The 16,498-nt window shown below is 40.8% G+C and overlaps 1 protein-coding gene and 1 long non-coding RNA gene across 2 annotated transcripts in view; both read left to right on the top strand.

The window, feature by feature from the left end:
- The window catches only part of LOC129736135 (uncharacterized), a 178,003-nt gene that overhangs the window by 119,653 nt on the left and 41,852 nt on the right, over positions 1 to 16,498 (top strand). The window lies entirely within an intron of this gene.
- The window catches only part of EGF (epidermal growth factor), a 60,842-nt gene that overhangs the window by 33,910 nt on the left and 10,434 nt on the right, over positions 1 to 16,498 (top strand). Inside the window, exons 13-21 of the mRNA XM_005446002.3 lie at positions 445 to 549; positions 2,370 to 2,593; positions 6,116 to 6,283; positions 7,074 to 7,223; positions 7,671 to 7,820; positions 8,458 to 8,574; positions 9,590 to 9,715; positions 12,014 to 12,133; positions 14,507 to 14,657. Of these exons, the coding sequence (XP_005446059.2) occupies positions 445 to 549; positions 2,370 to 2,593; positions 6,116 to 6,283; positions 7,074 to 7,223; positions 7,671 to 7,820; positions 8,458 to 8,574; positions 9,590 to 9,715; positions 12,014 to 12,133; positions 14,507 to 14,657 (1,311 nt within the window). The remainder of the gene's footprint in view (positions 1 to 444; positions 550 to 2,369; positions 2,594 to 6,115; positions 6,284 to 7,073; positions 7,224 to 7,670; positions 7,821 to 8,457; positions 8,575 to 9,589; positions 9,716 to 12,013; positions 12,134 to 14,506; positions 14,658 to 16,498) is intronic.

The following is a 16,498-nucleotide window of genomic DNA, read 5'->3' as shown; positions in this document are numbered from 1 at the left end:
TAGCTTCATTCTAGTATATGTAGATATAGAATATATAAAATGCTTGATGATTTCCAGATGAAAAATGCTATGTAAAAGTATTGTTTAAAAAAATACTTTACACATTTGATAATGCCATTCAGTTAGGAGCTTGTTTTCCTCCTGACTCTCTTCAAAGCTAACATTTATCTATTATTGTACTTCCAACTCCTTATTTACCCAAAAAAGGAGAACTTCACGTCTCCTGCAGAGCAGCAGGTATTTTATCATCATGTCCTGGACCAGATAATGAGGCTGCAACACGAATTTCTTGTTGATAAAACAATGAGACATCCTACATCAGCGGGATTATTTCCTGTCATTGTAAAGTTATTTATTACAGTTTTGTGCTGAACTAAAGCAACAAAAAACCTCAGTATGTTCTGCCTGAGAAGGGAGGACCTAACAGTGCCCTGTGTGTTGCAGGAAGGCATCCATCGAAAGGAGCAATCTGAATGGAATGCAAAGAAAAATGGTCATCTGGGAGGATATCTCCCAGCCCCGTGGGATTGCCATTCACCCATTTGCTAAGTAAGGACTGATAAATGCAGTTAATTGTATAATACTTGGGGAGGCATTTTAAAAATGAGCATGCCAGCCTTGCCCTTTTGGCAGTAAAAAGTGCGTTCGTCTCATGTTGAGGTAGTCACTGCCTTGCAGAGTTGTGTGAACTGCGATGTTTTATTGCTGGGTTTCTTTTGTGAGTTGGGATGCGTTTATTTCTCATAAATAAAATTTTAAAATATTATATATATAATTTAATAATTATATTTATACATAATATAAAATAAATAAATAATTGAAATTAATCTAATTTATAGAATGATATATAGAATTTTTAAAATACCAGAAGCGTTAAAGATACCATGAGTAGTTTAAGCTAAAGAAAGGCACAAGGAACTGAAGTCACCCTCACAGCTGTAAGCACCACACTACAAACTTTGATGGTTCCATACCTATTGGTGTGAAGAAGGTAGTTATACTTTTAACCAGTGATACTTACAAAGGGGTTTTTTTGCCTGTGTTTCAGTTTCTGAGGAAACTAAACCAGATCTAATGTTGTGGAGATTCATGGACTTAAATGCACCTTATTTCTTCTTATCTAGTCCTGAGATGACCACAGGAGTTTGGAATGTGTAAACTCTTGATGAAATCCTGGCCATTTTAATCAATGTCAAAGCCCCATGGATTTCAATCAATATGCCTGTAGTAGGACAATTTTAAAACTGTTGATTTTTTATTATTTTTTTTTTTAAATGCTCATATCCTGCTATAATCAAGTACTGATGAATGAGGGAATGAAGCCAAGTTGGGAGGGGCGGGCGTTTTGTTAGCTTTATTCTGAACATATAAGACTCTTTCAGTAGAGGTTGAATGCAATAGAAATATTTTGCAGGAAAGCTTTGAAGGACAGGTAGGTTCAGGGAGTTTTTTTATTAAATTGTTGGTAGAGGCAAAGGCTACAAGGGGAAAGGGAGAAGAAAACATCACAAAAAACCTTCCTTATTAGAAAGTTAATGGTGAGAGGAGCAACAGGCATTATAGCAATGCCCATAATTATAAAGTCAGTATTAAAGAGGGATCTGAGACACAATTAAGGCTATTGAAAATACAGATCCCTGCATTGGCTACAGCAAAAGTGCTCACATAAGTAAAGCAAAGTGAATCTGTGGATTATTTCAGTAAACCTGACAGAGGCAGCTGATCCCTGGGAAGATTGGAGTCTAAACGTCAGAAGTTATTTGTGGTTTTGGCTATCCCCATTTTAAGCTGCCATCTAGCACTGTCTGTTCATTGAAAAAGCAGTAAGCACTCAGTGAGTAGCACTCAAGACTCTAGAGGGAGACCCCAAGAATCATAATTTTATTAAAAGAAGAAAGAAGGCTGGCTTGATACTGTTTTAAAAGCAAAATAGCCTGAGGACTCTTGCTTGCTTTCCATGGGCAGTGGGTAATTTTGGTTCCAGTTGTGTGTTGTTACACCCTTGTTTAGACAAGGGGCTGGCAAATGCATTATCTTCTGTTTTCTGGGCTCGCTAAACCACTCTCAGCAGTCACATGGAAAATGCAAAAAAACATATATGAAGAGTATGCAGTTAGCATAGGTGGGAGTTGTTTCTCCAAGGTTTTGTGCCAACGAACAGAACGGGGATTCTTTGTAAGTCCCACTCTAATCACCTGGAGCCTTATGGCAAGTGTGAAAAGATCAACAGCCAATATATCTGCTGGAAGTGTGCGCTTTTTCTTATGTGCCTCAGGCCTGTGTTGCTCTGTGCTGCTTTGAAAGAATTCCACAGAGAGGAGGATAAACATTTACTTACTGACTGCCTGTATGCATTTCATTTTCTAAAGGAGATTATTCTGGACTGACATGGGGGTCAATCCCCGGATTGACAGCTCTTCATTAGAAGGCATTGATCGCCAAGTTATAGCCAGCAGTGGTCTGGTGTGGCCCAGCGGAATAGCTCTCGACTACTTAGCCGACAAGGTGTACTGGTGTGATGCTAAGCAGTCAGTGCTTGAGAGTGCAAACCTGGATGGTTCTGGTCGAAGAATTCTGGCACAGAGCGATGTAGGTGAGGCTTTGGGGTTGATAATTACCTACTGCTGCTTGTCAATGTGTGTGTGTATCTGCATATGTGCTTGTGAGTTACCAGCCAGTGGCTGTCCGTACAACTCTACGCTGAGGTTAATGACATCATTCTTCATTCTGTTACAGCTGACTTTTATTCATTTTAACAAAAGAACACCTTTCTAACAATCTCTGTTTTTAATTACCAGCAACTTTGCACTGTATAGAGAACTTCTCTGCCTTCACAGAAAAATTAAAAAAAAGGACACAGTTAAAAATGTGGCTTGCTTGTTCCATGTGTAATTCAGGTTTTGCTGTGTTTATTCCACCACTGAGTTATATTGACGTAAGCTGGAAGAGGATTAGTCTTGGCCAGTAAAGGTCCTTGAGCAATGAACCTGCATCTGCACAGTGTTGAACACTGGGTTGATTCTAAATACACAATAGACACTGAATGGAAAAATGATTTATGCAATACATTGATAGTTGTTATGGCTGAAATTTCTATTGTTTGACACGTAGCTATTGTTCTGAAGCAAGAGGACAGAAGTATTAGAAATGAAAAACTGATGTTGTATTACATCTAAAGTAAAGCGTATGTTTAAGAATCTTGTACATGCCAAATTAGTTTCTGGATAGGACAACTCCCTTTGTGCATGATATCTCTCTGGGGACCATTTTGTAGGTGTGCATACAAAACATGGGCAGAACGAGGGAGGACTCTTGGCTCAGTACCATGACAGCCATGGGTAAAGGCTTCACAGTTACTCAGTTAAGCAGTTTCTGTTCTAGTCTGTGCTCTGGGAAGGCTTGTGTTCATCTCCTAAGCCAGATGCCCTCCCCCTTGTTTGAAGGTGAGCAGAGTGAGGTCTTGGAGGGAGCAGTCTTCTCCAGTTCATAAGTCATCAAAAGCCCTGAGCAGAGTGACTTCCCAGCACCCCTCTCTTTTCCCCTGCTGCACATATTCTGTTGTACACTCCAGCTTGCAACTGAGCTGCAAAGAAGAACCTTGAAGCTTGTTGAAAGTTTCACTTCGTTTGTCACAAGGAATGAGACAGTGTCTTACGGGGAGAAAACAGAGAACTAGGAGCACTAGAGAAACACAGGGTAGTGGAAAGGAGGCAGGCTTGGAGCATTGATATAGCTGTTCAGAGCTGGGAGAAAGGACATCGACACCTGTATGGAAAGAAGCAAAAGAGATGAAGTGCAGACCTGTAGGGTTAGGAATTTAGAGAGGCGAGGCAGAGATATCCTGATGTTTTGCTAATGCTGTTAGTGAGACCAGCATTCGGCTTCTGTTCTCGGACAGCTGTACGCCGGAGGACGGGAAGGTGGCTTCTCTTCATAGGTCTCTGCTACAACTGGAATTTTTATTACGGCAGCTCCCTCTAGTGCCCCTGTACTGAGAAGTCATTCAGTACAGCTGCATGCAAAATAGGTAAAATTATTTCCACTCTTCTGCTAACCCTGCTTTCAGCTGTAAGTAAAACAGCCTGTAAGCACCCACCCAAGGCAGTGAACAACACAACCATTGCGTTTTGTTTATGCAATTGGCCAGCTTTGCATTGCTGTGGAAAAGATTCATGTGGTTATTCATTTTTCTGTTCCTGCTACCTCCATTGATGACACTACGGTTCTCTTTTTAATCCTTAATATGTTTATGAGTTAAAAGGTTAAGGAATTGGTGGTCAAAGCGTGGTATTGTTTGTTGATGGTGGAAGTTATAGAGCCTAAAATTGTGAGTAAATGTTTGGATGGGGACAGGATCTAGATCTGGGGCTTTCTGTTCAAATTGCATGAAAAAACCCCACAAGACTCACACCCAGAAATTAAACATGACTCAGTAGAGGTAGTGAAGTGCTATCAGAATAACAATATGCTCTTCAATTTAACACTTCAAAACACTTGAACAATGTCTTAGAATTTGTCTTAGATAAGAAGAGTTTTTTTGCAGTTTGTGATGTGTATTTAAGATATACCAACACATACTCCTTCTCCAAGGTTCTAATTTATCTGTTGTTTTGTTTGTCTGCTTGTTTGCTTGGCTTTGATTTTTTTATTTATTATTATTTTTAATTTTTATTTTTTACCCTAATAACTTTTGGGTTCCCAATTTCATTACTGAAATTGAACATCACCTAGTTGAGGTCTACATCAAAAAACAAAACCACAGATCATAAAATCATGTGCCTACAAAATACACGTTTCAGAGGGGCTCAGAGTGCAGTGGTACAAAGTGAGGTGCATGTTCAGACTGTGCGTAAGGACCAGGAGAAAGCAAACCTGCTTCAGTCAGGAAGTACCCACTCTGAAACCAGGTGGATATCCATGGAAGAACAGTATGTGTTCTCACCTTCCACTGCAAAAAGCTTGCCCAAAGGCTATCCTGAAAGCAGATTTCTAAATGTGTAGAAAGAATGCATAGTCTCATATGGACAAGCGCCAATTTTCTATCATGACAGAGATATTAAAGAGTCAGGATCGTTTAGCAAAGATCTTTATAAGTATGTATGTCCTTATATATGAAAGTTTCCTTTGGATTCTGAATTCCTTACCTTCTCTGGAAGTTAAATGAAGGATCTGAGTTTTCCTAGTGTGGATGATGTTGTGCTACCAAGGAAAAATTGCTGTACTCTGAACTTGGGGTGGAATTTCTCTCATGTACTGTTAGTCATGTAAGTGTTAGGTGCCTGGTCTAAGCTGGTGTCTATGTTCCTGTTGTTATCAGTGAAAAGAGAGGAAGCTACCTGGATGATCTATGGCATCCTGGGGTTTCTGTTAGCTGTTACTGTTAGTTAGCTGGCTAACAAACAGTGACTAACTAGTCACAGCCTACTGCTGCTACTTAGTTGAAGCAAGGAAAATAAATTCCCTTCCTGACTTTTGCAGTGTGATGAACTGGCTAGTGAATGTGCATTCACATCACTAGTATGTACCTGTGGACCACTATATTGCACTTGTGTGTACTTTTGGCAGTTGCAGAGACCACACACTGGCTTTGGGGTCCTACCATGAGTCAGTGGCTATAGTGTCTGTAGCTCCCAGGCTGCCCTGTGCAGGTACACCTAGACAGGATGACACATGTCCTAAGCTACTCTCCTCCCTGTTATGTGAAGACTGCACAAGGAGCTGCGTACCTCAGCAGCTCTGTGCTGGGCCACTTACTGGCAGAGGAGAAAGGCACTCCACTTCTGAAAGGCTGGTCCCAATGCTGCTTCAAGAAATGATGATGCCTGAGGTAGTAGCATCTTGTGAACTGGATCTGGTTGGAGGTCACCAGCAGTACAGAGACTGTACTGAGCCAGGCAAGTGTCATAGTCTCCTTTGCTAAGAGCGTGAGTACCATGTGCCCATGGTCCATCACTCATGGACAGTTATCCCTCCCCATGAGACAACAAAGTGAAGAAGTGGCTACAGCTATGCCCCTGTGTTAGGAATAGACCTGTATGCAGATACTGCTTTTGTCTACATGGCTTCTTGTCTATGTTCTACAGAAGTGGAAATGAGAAATCTAATTTCTTTGTAGGCCACCCTTTCGATGTAGCAGTGTTTGAGGATCATCTTTGGTTTTCTGATTGGGCTAGGCCGTCAGTAATGAGGGTGGACAAGAAGACCGGCCAAAACAGGGTACGTCTTCGAGGCAGCATGCTGAGACCCTCATCAATGGTTGTAGTTCATCCTTTGGCGAAACCAGGTATACTGCAAAAATTAAGCAGTTATTCCCTTCCAGCCTCCTCTTGTTCACTGACGTTGGTAGAATAGATGTCCTTGGGGAGCAGATTATCTTCTCGGAAACAGGCTCTTTAAAAGGCCTTGCATAGTCAGGCTGGCATTTATTGAAAGCATCATCTGGGCATGTGTCCCAGGAATGCTAACAGGTTTTGTATATTTATGATTGTGCCCAAGAATAGATGCCGATCAATTGCCACAAGGCTATCATAGTTTCTTAATTCCTATTTATCCTAGTTTATTAGCACCCCTCACACACACACAAATGATAACAAATTACATGGAGAAAGATTTTGTAAGATTTATTCGTTTTGGATCAAATAATTTGATTTTCTCTTGGGAACAATCTCCTTGTAAGCAGAAAAAAGTAATTCAATAGACCAGGACTGAGAGAAGGTAATCACAGGTTTCCAATGCCCTTGTAATGTTCTTTTAGGGAATGTTAGGACTGTAAATATTAAAGAAGAAATAATAAAGGAAATTTAAAAAAAAGTGATACTTTTAGTAGTGAAGTACTAAAAAGTATTCACATACTTTTAGTATGTGAATCTGCTTTCCCGCCAGAGGCTAGGTGATAATATATACACTTTACTATATGCATCTGTTTTTAATTAAAAAATAAAGGGGGGGGGGGGGGGGGATGTTCTAATTTTTTTCAGTCCTTACTCTTTTCCCAACTGCTTCAGCTCTGCACAGCTAAAGGGAGATGTTGACTGAAGAAGCAGCTTGTTAAGTTGCCTGTTTTTCTGCATTAGGGGCAAATCCTTGCCTTTATGAGAATGGAGGCTGTGATCAGATCTGTGAAAACAATTTTGGAGTTGCCCATTGCATGTGTCATCCAGGATTTTGGAAAAACCAAGATGGAAAAACCTGTCATGGTCTGGATGCTTCCAACACAACAGCAGGTACAGTCCTTCATTTCCAAAAAAGAGCCTCCCCAAACCCCTTGAGGATCCTGACAGATAGCAATGGAAAATATTCACCTTGCTTTACGTAATGAATGATGGTTTCTCTGAAGAATGAAAACACTGGTGGTGTCCTGGGACAATAACATGTTGTCTGACCATTCTAATTTTCCCCTTGATGTATTAGCCGTGCGTATGATGTGTGCAGTGCTGGCAAATATTGTGAGCAATGACTTGCATTCCTTGTCTTTTGCCTTTGAGAAAACCTACTAGTGAGTGGATTTAGGAATAATTTGAGGTCGGGAACAGGCTAATCTGGGAGGACACTGATGTTTATTTTAAAAGGAAACCATCAGGATTATTGGAATGTAGACAAGTGATAGAAGATCAGAAAGTTAGTTCAGTAGATCTAAATAGTCTGTGTCACTTTTTTCCTGTCTTTTCCAGAAAGCGTCTCTGTGCACGAGGAGGTAGTGCCGATGCCAGTGCCAGAGACCTTGCTCCAGAGCACACAAAGCAGTGGGATGTTGAAGGATACACACAGTGGGGAAAAGCAGAAAAGCAGCATTTTGTTGATGGCTGAAATCATGGTATCAGGTAGAGTCCGATGATTGTCTTCCTTGTATTTAATGTGAGGCTTTGAACAGGTTTATAGAACGGAAAGAAATCATAGGCCTTAAAGGAAGAAACGCTCAATGTCAACACTGGTGGCATCCGTGCTCTTAACCCTCCTACATGAAGTTGGGTCTATGCTATTATGCCAGGTGGGACTGCTTTTTTGTTTGTTTGTCTCCATGTTCTTTTGCTATGTCAACAAAACTTGATAACGTTATTCAGGTCTAAACATTTCTAATTTGGAACACCTGTGAAAGTCTCTCCCTTAGATTTTATAAGTATATTAAGTTTCTCTGAATGAAATTGCGGTAAAACCATCGCATTATATTTATGTTCGATGACAGCAGTTCATTAAATTTTACAATAGGTTTTGCATACCATGTTCAGAAATCCTGATACTAAATGACACTTCAACTCCATCTAGACAAAGGCAATAGCCCTAATGATTGTACTGGCTTGTCATCATTAACCCTGGAGAGCTATGTTTCAAACTTTGACTGTATGTTCTGATTTTCTTGTTATTTTTTTGGCTGGTTTGTGGGTTTTTTTAATATACAGTATCTCCTTTGATCTGTCCAACTGCATCTAGTATTTTATTTGGTTTTTGTTTATGCTATAGATCAAGATGACTGCACTGCACTAGAATGTTATGTCAATGCAGAGTGTGTTATGCTGGAAGATGGTGCTATATGCCAGTGTTTGAAAGGATTTACCAGGAAGGGGAAATCGTGTTATGGTAATAAAAGACATTAGTGCGACCTTCTGGAAAACTGTAGATTGGGGGAAAGGAAGAAAATCTATCTTTTCTCACATTGGCAGCTCTGCTCCATGAGCCATCACAGAAAGGTGCTTGTTTCAAAAAGGATGATGAGCAGAGAACATGTGAGATGAAATGACTAATTAACACATGCCTTATTTTCCCTTGAGTCATGAGTGTTAATTCTATTAATATTAACAAGCAATCAAAGGGATAATAGGAATAAAAGCATAATGTATTTATTTGTAAAAACTGTCTCATTATAAAAGCTCGGTTCGTATACATGACAGTTGATGTATAATTTAGAAGTATTTATTACGGAATCTCTTAAAAATTAGTATTCCTGATGTAATGTTCATATAAAATTGCTGCTCTAGTTTCTTTCTAGCACTAGAAAGAGGCACTAACGTTCAAACAATACATTACTCAGAGTGGTCTTTAAGTTTTTGGACTTGCATACAACATAAATGGAATCACTTTCTTCTCTCATAAAAGCCAAGACAAGAAGGCATTAGAAACAGAACAATTTACCATTTGATGGCTAAGCATGAAGACTCACAGAAGTCTAAGATGCTATGGAAAGGAAGAAAAAAAGTGGAAGATTAAATGGGTGTAAATTTTTCTTTTTATTGTGGTATTTCTTTTTTTTTTTTAAGCTTATGTGGTTTTTTTTCTTAAAACAAAGTTTATTTTTGGGCAGGGTTTAAGAGCTAAGGCTAGTTTTGAAGAGGATCATTCCCTCCAAACAGGGTTTTTTTAATACCTCTAGACCTCCAGTTGAAAGTAACTGGTTGACTATCTTAGGCTTTTTAGAACATCCTCATCAAATTTCATACCAAGAAAAGACCACAAAGCCCTTCTCATTTGCTTCAGATGCACAAATGACAAGTGACAGCATAGTCTGAGGGAGATTCATGATGTAGACATTTCTTTTTATTGATTTACTTGATGTTTTCATGACCCGCGTGTCCCATCTCCTTGTTTTGCCTCACAGATGTTGACGAGTGTGCTGTAAATATGGACCGCTGTAATCGAAATGTGTCAGGGTGTATCAATACGGAAGGGGGCTACGTCTGTAAGTGCCTGGAGGGCTACACCGGAGATGGAGTCCATTGCTACGGTGCGTGTGTGAGGGCTGTGCTGTGTCTGGAGGATGAATGAACAGAGACATGTCTTATGATTCGGGCTAGGCTTCCATCAAGCTGTGAATCTGTCAGATGAGCTGTTCTGCTCCTTTTTGAAAAATCTGGTGACATTTATAATTTCTTCCTTTTTGATTCTTTCCTTCCTGTTTGAAGTGTGGCAAGCTCAGAAAGCGATCAATATGCAAAGCCTGTAGCTGTCAGTGGATGCCTCCTCTCAATGTTTGCACTCTTTTTAGTAGCTACAGCAGGAGACAGAGGAAGAGTGAAGGGGGGAGGAGGGAAGCGGAGGTGAAGCAATAGAGCTTTATTGGAAATCGTTGCCATGAATATAAACGAAAGCAGGTATTGAGTGTGTCATAATACTCATCAAATAATTCCAGGTCTGTTTAATAGTCATGAGGTTCAAGGTGTTGACACTGACAACTTGAGTACATTTAGAGTCTTGTTAATAATCAGACCCACTGATTTTCCCATCCAGCTCTAATGCCAGTGTTTAGTTCATTCCCTACATTTTTTAATTTTTTAATCCATTTTAGCAGTAAAAATGAAAGAACAGGAAGCTTTCCCCCCCCCAGTATTTGACTAGCACACAGTTTGTTCAGAGCTTTATGAGAGGCTTGGCTTCTCCTTCGTCCTTTTCTTTTTCCTTTATAGCCTAATTCAAAGCCCATTAAATTTGTTTCAAATCTTACATAGCCTTTACTGGAATTTGATTCTTTGACACAGATAAGGAGGACTGAAAAATTAAGAACAGTATCATTATTATGGGTAGGGCATGGAAAGTATCAGAGGCAGGAGGTTCGAGAAGGCCTTCTGCCTACATTGTTCAGAGATCCAGAACTCACGTCTTTGAGGATGTTTGGAAGTGCAGGCAGAAGTGACAAGTTCCTCTTGCTACCCCAGTATCACCTACAAGGCATGGCCCCTGGCAGCCCTGGGCTCTCGCTCTCCATGGTACAGTCGCTCAGCTAGAATGATTGTGGTACCTATCACTATGACTGAAAAACAATCCATTATCTTCCTGAAGTCTTTAAGTCCAGAGTATGGTAAGATATGTGTTCACAGCATTTTATAAATGATGCAATGTTGTAATAATGTAAATGGAATTGAAACTTCTTTCGGGTTTGATAACTTACAATGTACTGTAAGAACCAGAAACTGGTAAGTGATTCTGTACTTCGGTTTTAGATGTGTGCGTGCATGCACAGTGTCCAGAAATGTGTCAGTACATCCAGAGATGGTACAAGATGAGTTCATGTTGTGTTGTTGAAATCACATTTCATGGAATATGTTGCAACAGTTTTGTTCCTGTATTTTTACTTTTAAAAGTGCTCTGAATTTTCTGTACTCTTTTAGGCCAGATCCTGCTAATTTTACTGTAGAAAAAGTTCCAGTGGTTTAAGCAGTAATTTCACACAAAATGGGATAGCACATCTGTGATTTTGTTTCCCCTGAGTAGATCTGGCACATGTATTCTGCTGACAGTTCATAAAATGAATAGGAGGCTCCCAAACCCTGGTGTGTGAACTCTTTCAGAGGTCCCACCCTTGAGGTGGGGTGCTCAGGCACTCAGCACCATGTGGGTATCAGTCCTGGGGTGAATGCCAGCCCGGCAGTAGCTGCTGCCGTGGGCTGTGTGGGAGAAGGTGTGGAGGCAGGGTGGGGGTGTGCAGCGGGGTGGGGGCGAGAGGCAGATACCAGCCTAACACCGGCTCTGAGCCTGGAGACTCTTGTCATCAGGGAGGCTCTTTGTAATAATTCAGAGGTTCGCTTCACTGAAGCGTTTACACAAACTGGATAAACCTGTAGGTTTCTAGACCCTTTCTTTCTGGGACCAGATGGGTGGTGCAGGGGGTGGGCAACTCCCTGCTCCCAAACCCTCCTGCTGTCTTAGTGCAGAAAGGGCAACTAACAGCACTCCAGTACTCATCCAGGGTGCAACTGGCATTGCCAAGGTATCTAGTACAAATAAGTCTTCTCTTCAACTCTACTGTACTCATTACATTTCTTGGGGAAGCCTTTCTTTCCTTCTTCCTGTGGAGGTCTTCTGCAGCAGCGTAGCATGCTCTGAGAGGCTGGGGAGGCTCTGATTACTTGGCATAGAAATATGCTGGTTGCTCTTCCGTTACGTTTTCCACAAAGGCATATTTGCACAGGGAAGCTCTTTGGTGTTTTTCCTCATTGTGAGGAGACTGCAATGCTGCAACTGCTGCCCTTTTAACTGATGCTCTGAGGCATTTCGTTCTTCTAACTGCAGACTGTTTGGGTGACAGATATTGATGAGTGCAAGACGGGGTCCCACACCTGTGGAGAGAACGTAACCTGCACAAATACAGAAGGAAACTTCACTTGCTCATGTGCTGATGATGCTTCTGGAACTGGCATCGGTTGCAGTGAGTAAATGGAGCGAGCAATTAAAATGAAGTGGCCCTTAATGAAAAACTGTGCTCTTGTATAAACTGTTATACCTGGGAATTAAGGAAACTCTGTATAGTGACATACTAGGCAGCTTGTGGATCCATTTAGCAGTATTGCTTTAGAAGGCTGTTTTGAGGTGAGCTAAGGAGACCAGATCCGAGTTTAGTTTGGGAATATCTACGTTACAGTTCAATGCTAATTTTTACTGTCTAAATGCAATGACACTTCTATCTAATGGCCTTTACAACCAGCAGCAGAAGTAAATGCTCCTTGGAGGCAACATTTTTGGAAGTGGTTTCAGCCTGTGTCAATTTGCAAACTCCCTGTGCCTTTTTTCTCTCTGCAGAAGGCTAGCACAAGAAATGCACATAATTTAACTCCCATTTAATTCTTCAGAATAAGCTAGTCTTTCAAATTCGGTGGCTAATTTTTCAAAAGAGCTCTGCAACTCTTTAGAAAATCTGGTTACCAATGTAATGAAGGGAGCTGCTGAAGGTTCAGCGCTAGTGACTATCTGACCCTCATTTCAGTTTCTCAATGAGACAGCAGTGTTCTTTCAAAATGTGGAACTGGGTGACTCATATAATCATTTAGACTGGAAAAGACCTTTAAGATCATCAGGTTTAACCATTAACCCAGGACTGCCAAGTCCTTCATTAAACCATGCTTTTAAGTACCACATCTACACATTTTTTAAACACCTCCAGGAATTGATTCCACCACCTCCCTGGGCAGCCTGTTCCAATGCTTCACCACCCTTTCAGTGAATTTTTTTTTTCCTAATATCCAGTCTAAACCTTCCCTGATACAGCTTGAGGCTGTTTCCTCTTGTCCTGTTGCTTGATATCTGGGAGAGGAAGACCTACTCCCACCTGCCTACAGCCTCCTTTCACGGAGTTGCAGGGAGCAATAAGGTCCTCCTTGAGTCTCCTCTCCAGACTAAACAACACCAGTTCCCTCAGCTGCTCCTCATAAGACTTGTGCTCCAGACCTTTCATTCATCATCTTACTCTGTGTCAGCCCTCTTCATCAGAATGAATTTTACTCCAGATGAAATGACTGTCCGATGATGGAGGGACACTGTGATTGTTACAGATCTGTTTCTGCAGAAAATCAGAAGGAAATGATGGTTTTTTAAGTAGAACACCTATTAGGATCCCCACTCCCTTTTCAGTTACTTAAGCTTTCAGTAGTTTCAAGTGTCACTCAGGGAAATGATGATTTTAAATGATGCATGACTTGGAAGTAATGCCTTCTGGTCTCTTAGCTGTAAGTCTGATCCTATGTCTTCATGGGTGTTAAAGCACTGTTCTAATTATTTGCCTAACGAGCTCTTTCAGCAAGCTGAAATTTTCTTTGCAGAATGCAGTCACACCTGGGGTTCACTAAAATCACTCATCCCTTTCCATTCAGGCTCTTTACCATGGCAGTTCTCCTGCAAATGAAATTTTAAAAATCAAATGTTATTGAAGGTCATGTTGCAATAAAACTGGTGTGAGTCATGAAAGTGATTCCATAAATGTGTGAGAGCAATTAGGTGCATTTCTGCTAAGCCATACTGCTAGAAATTCTTTGCCATGTAGATGTTTGGTTCTGACCTATACATTTGCTGTAGCATCAAAGCAGGCAAGGAAGCACCCCTTTTCTGTAAGGGCATGTCTGCACTATAGGTCATGCTGTGCAGAGATTTTAAAGCTACCTTTAAATCTAGCTAGTTGGGCTATCTGTGTAGGTGACTGTGCAATTCAGAGCAGACTACAGAACCCTTTGAAGAACTGGGTCAAGAGAGTTCCCTCCTTCCCCAGTGATGCTGTTATCTGTACCTGAGGTAGCTTGAAACAGTAACAGTCACACGCAGATGCGATCAAGTGGATGACAGCAAAAGTAAAAATAATCCGCGTAAGAACAACAGGTGGCATGTGAAAACTTCTCGGTCTGAGATCCGAAGGCACGAAATACACTTACCCGTCACCTGTACATTATGCATGGTAGAGATTTACCATACCCTAAAGCTGCATAAGTTGCAAAAATCATTTACATGTAAGTAACTAAACAACCAGTGCAGTTTTTATTTGGCGATGTACTCTTTCATCTAAATAGATAGAACGCAGCTTACCTCTGTGGGTCTTTCATTGCAAATCTAGAATCAAGTGTATTTAGTATTTTGATATGAAGTTCTGTGTACCTAAATTTGATAAGCAACATAAGCAAATAGTTAAAATACAAGTAATTGGTTGAAATCAGAGATTTTAACCTATTTTCCTGTCTTGAAGTTCTGGTATTTTGTAAGATCACATTGCTAATGCATCCGAAAGTTTAAGATGTCCTTGTGAAATCCTGTGTTTCAGAATCTACTGTCCCCTCTACTGTTGTGAGCCATGAATACTCTACACACCCTGTGCAAGGTGGTTTTGTAGGGTGCCCTCCTTCATATGAGTCATACTGCCTCCATGGTGGAGTGTGCAACTATGTTTCTGATCTACAAGACTATGCCTGCAAGTAAGTGCAGAAATTTGCATTGTCTGCGCTGGTGAACGGTATCCTTAGGGCCCATCTGAGTGCAGACAGTGAAGTGTTTGTCCACACATTATCTGTTCATCACTCATGTTAGCGCAATTATCATTAGACTCAGCTCTTTTCTGTATGTTTCTGAAAGGGGTCACTCCATTCACCCCAACTGCAAATAATAATAGGATTGGGTTTGTTCCCTGAGCACTACGTTCTTTGCTTTGGAAATGTAAGATAAGTTGTTAAATGGCTTTATGAAAGAGGTGCTTGCTGTCTCTCCTGTACATACCGTGCTGACTTGTACCTCCCTGTTGGCCTTGCTGTTCATGTGTAGCACTCACCGGGATGGAAGAGGACACCTCTGTCTTGTCTTCTCTTATGGTGACCAGGTAGAAGTCTGGTGTCAGCATCTTCCCTTACAGTTTGAAGAGTCTTGGTCCCAACATTGTGGTCCTCCTAAAGACAGGGAGACATGAAACCTCAAAACCAAGACCTCCTTCCTCCCGTTGATATTTTTGTGAAGCCTAATTCCTCATTCCCCAAATGCAGTTACCGATAAAAGCAAACAGAATCTCATATCTCCAGAAGTCAGCCTTGGCCTGGTCTATGTGACAGCCTAGTCCCATGGGGTAATAATTTCTTCAAAACCATCAGTGCTGGAGTTTGTGTAACTTGTTTATATTTGAATCTGTGTTCTATGTTTCTTCAAATTCAAACATGAAAGTGTTTACCATGGGACAAATCCAATGCCCGCCTTCTCCTCTCGGGTCTCACCTGGTACATGAGGACCTGTGCAGGGGATGGATGCTGTTCTGTAGTGGGCAAATCTCCCTCTGTGTCTGAGTAACTCAGATGGTCCTGGTACAACCCTGGAGTGAGGAGAGCAAGCTTTGTGCTGAAGCGTTCCTTTGACCCACCATTCCCCCAGATCCTTGTACTGCATGCAGGAACCTCTGTACGAGATTCAGGCCATTCCTGCAAGCACTGTCAAATCCTAGGCTTTCTAATTATTAAATAGAGTGTTCTCCCCTGCCTACAGACCTCTGTACCTACAGGAATATGAAAAGAATGTCTCTTATGTGCATACATGGAAATGAAGTGGATGCTCTGTGCCATGGATTTCTTAAGTTCAGCAAAACCCTTGGGCAAAGCCATTACAGGAGATGGACTCATGGTCATCTCTGGTATTTGTTATGAATTTTTAATGTAAATTTTAGAGGCATTGAAAACGATCTTTTTTTTCACCTCATTGAGTTTCTCCTATTGAAACTGAAGAGCCTACAACTGCAGAACTTTCAGATTGGATCGCATCTTTTTTTCTTTTATTTGTTAGGTGCTAGTGCATAATAAGAATCCAAATGTATGTATTCTTCAGTTCTGGAAGTGGAAGCCATTTGACAGATTAAGGAGCAACCATGCTTAGCCATGTTCTTGGGGGCCAGGGTTTGTTTGTGCCAATTTCTCACATTGATGAACTCTCACTAGATGGCAGCATTTATTCATGTAGGCTCTAATATATTAAATACCGAAAGGAAGTAATGGAAAAATGTTATCTAGCAAAAATCACCTAACAAACGTGATTTGTATTTTAGTTAATAAAAGCTTTTACACTAGGAAGTAGATCTTTTAGTTTGTTTGGAATTTGTTGTGATCTTACACTGAAAAATTAGCCTTTTTCTGCCTTTCAACATATATGCATTCTAATTTGTGACAGAATGAGAGTGCCAGACTTAATAGTGAATGCTGATATAACATTTTCAGGACATTAGGTAAAAGCTGCTTCAGGTCAAATCCTCCTTCTTTTGACTTAGGAAAACTAGACCAATAAGAAT

This window comes from Falco cherrug, chromosome 1 (assembly GCF_023634085.1).
Source record: "Falco cherrug isolate bFalChe1 chromosome 1, bFalChe1.pri, whole genome shotgun sequence".
NCBI classification, from domain to species: domain Eukaryota; kingdom Metazoa; phylum Chordata; class Aves; order Falconiformes; family Falconidae; genus Falco; species Falco cherrug.
The sequence above is the reverse complement of the archived record's forward strand: the minus strand, read 5'-3'. Positions and strand labels throughout refer to the sequence as shown.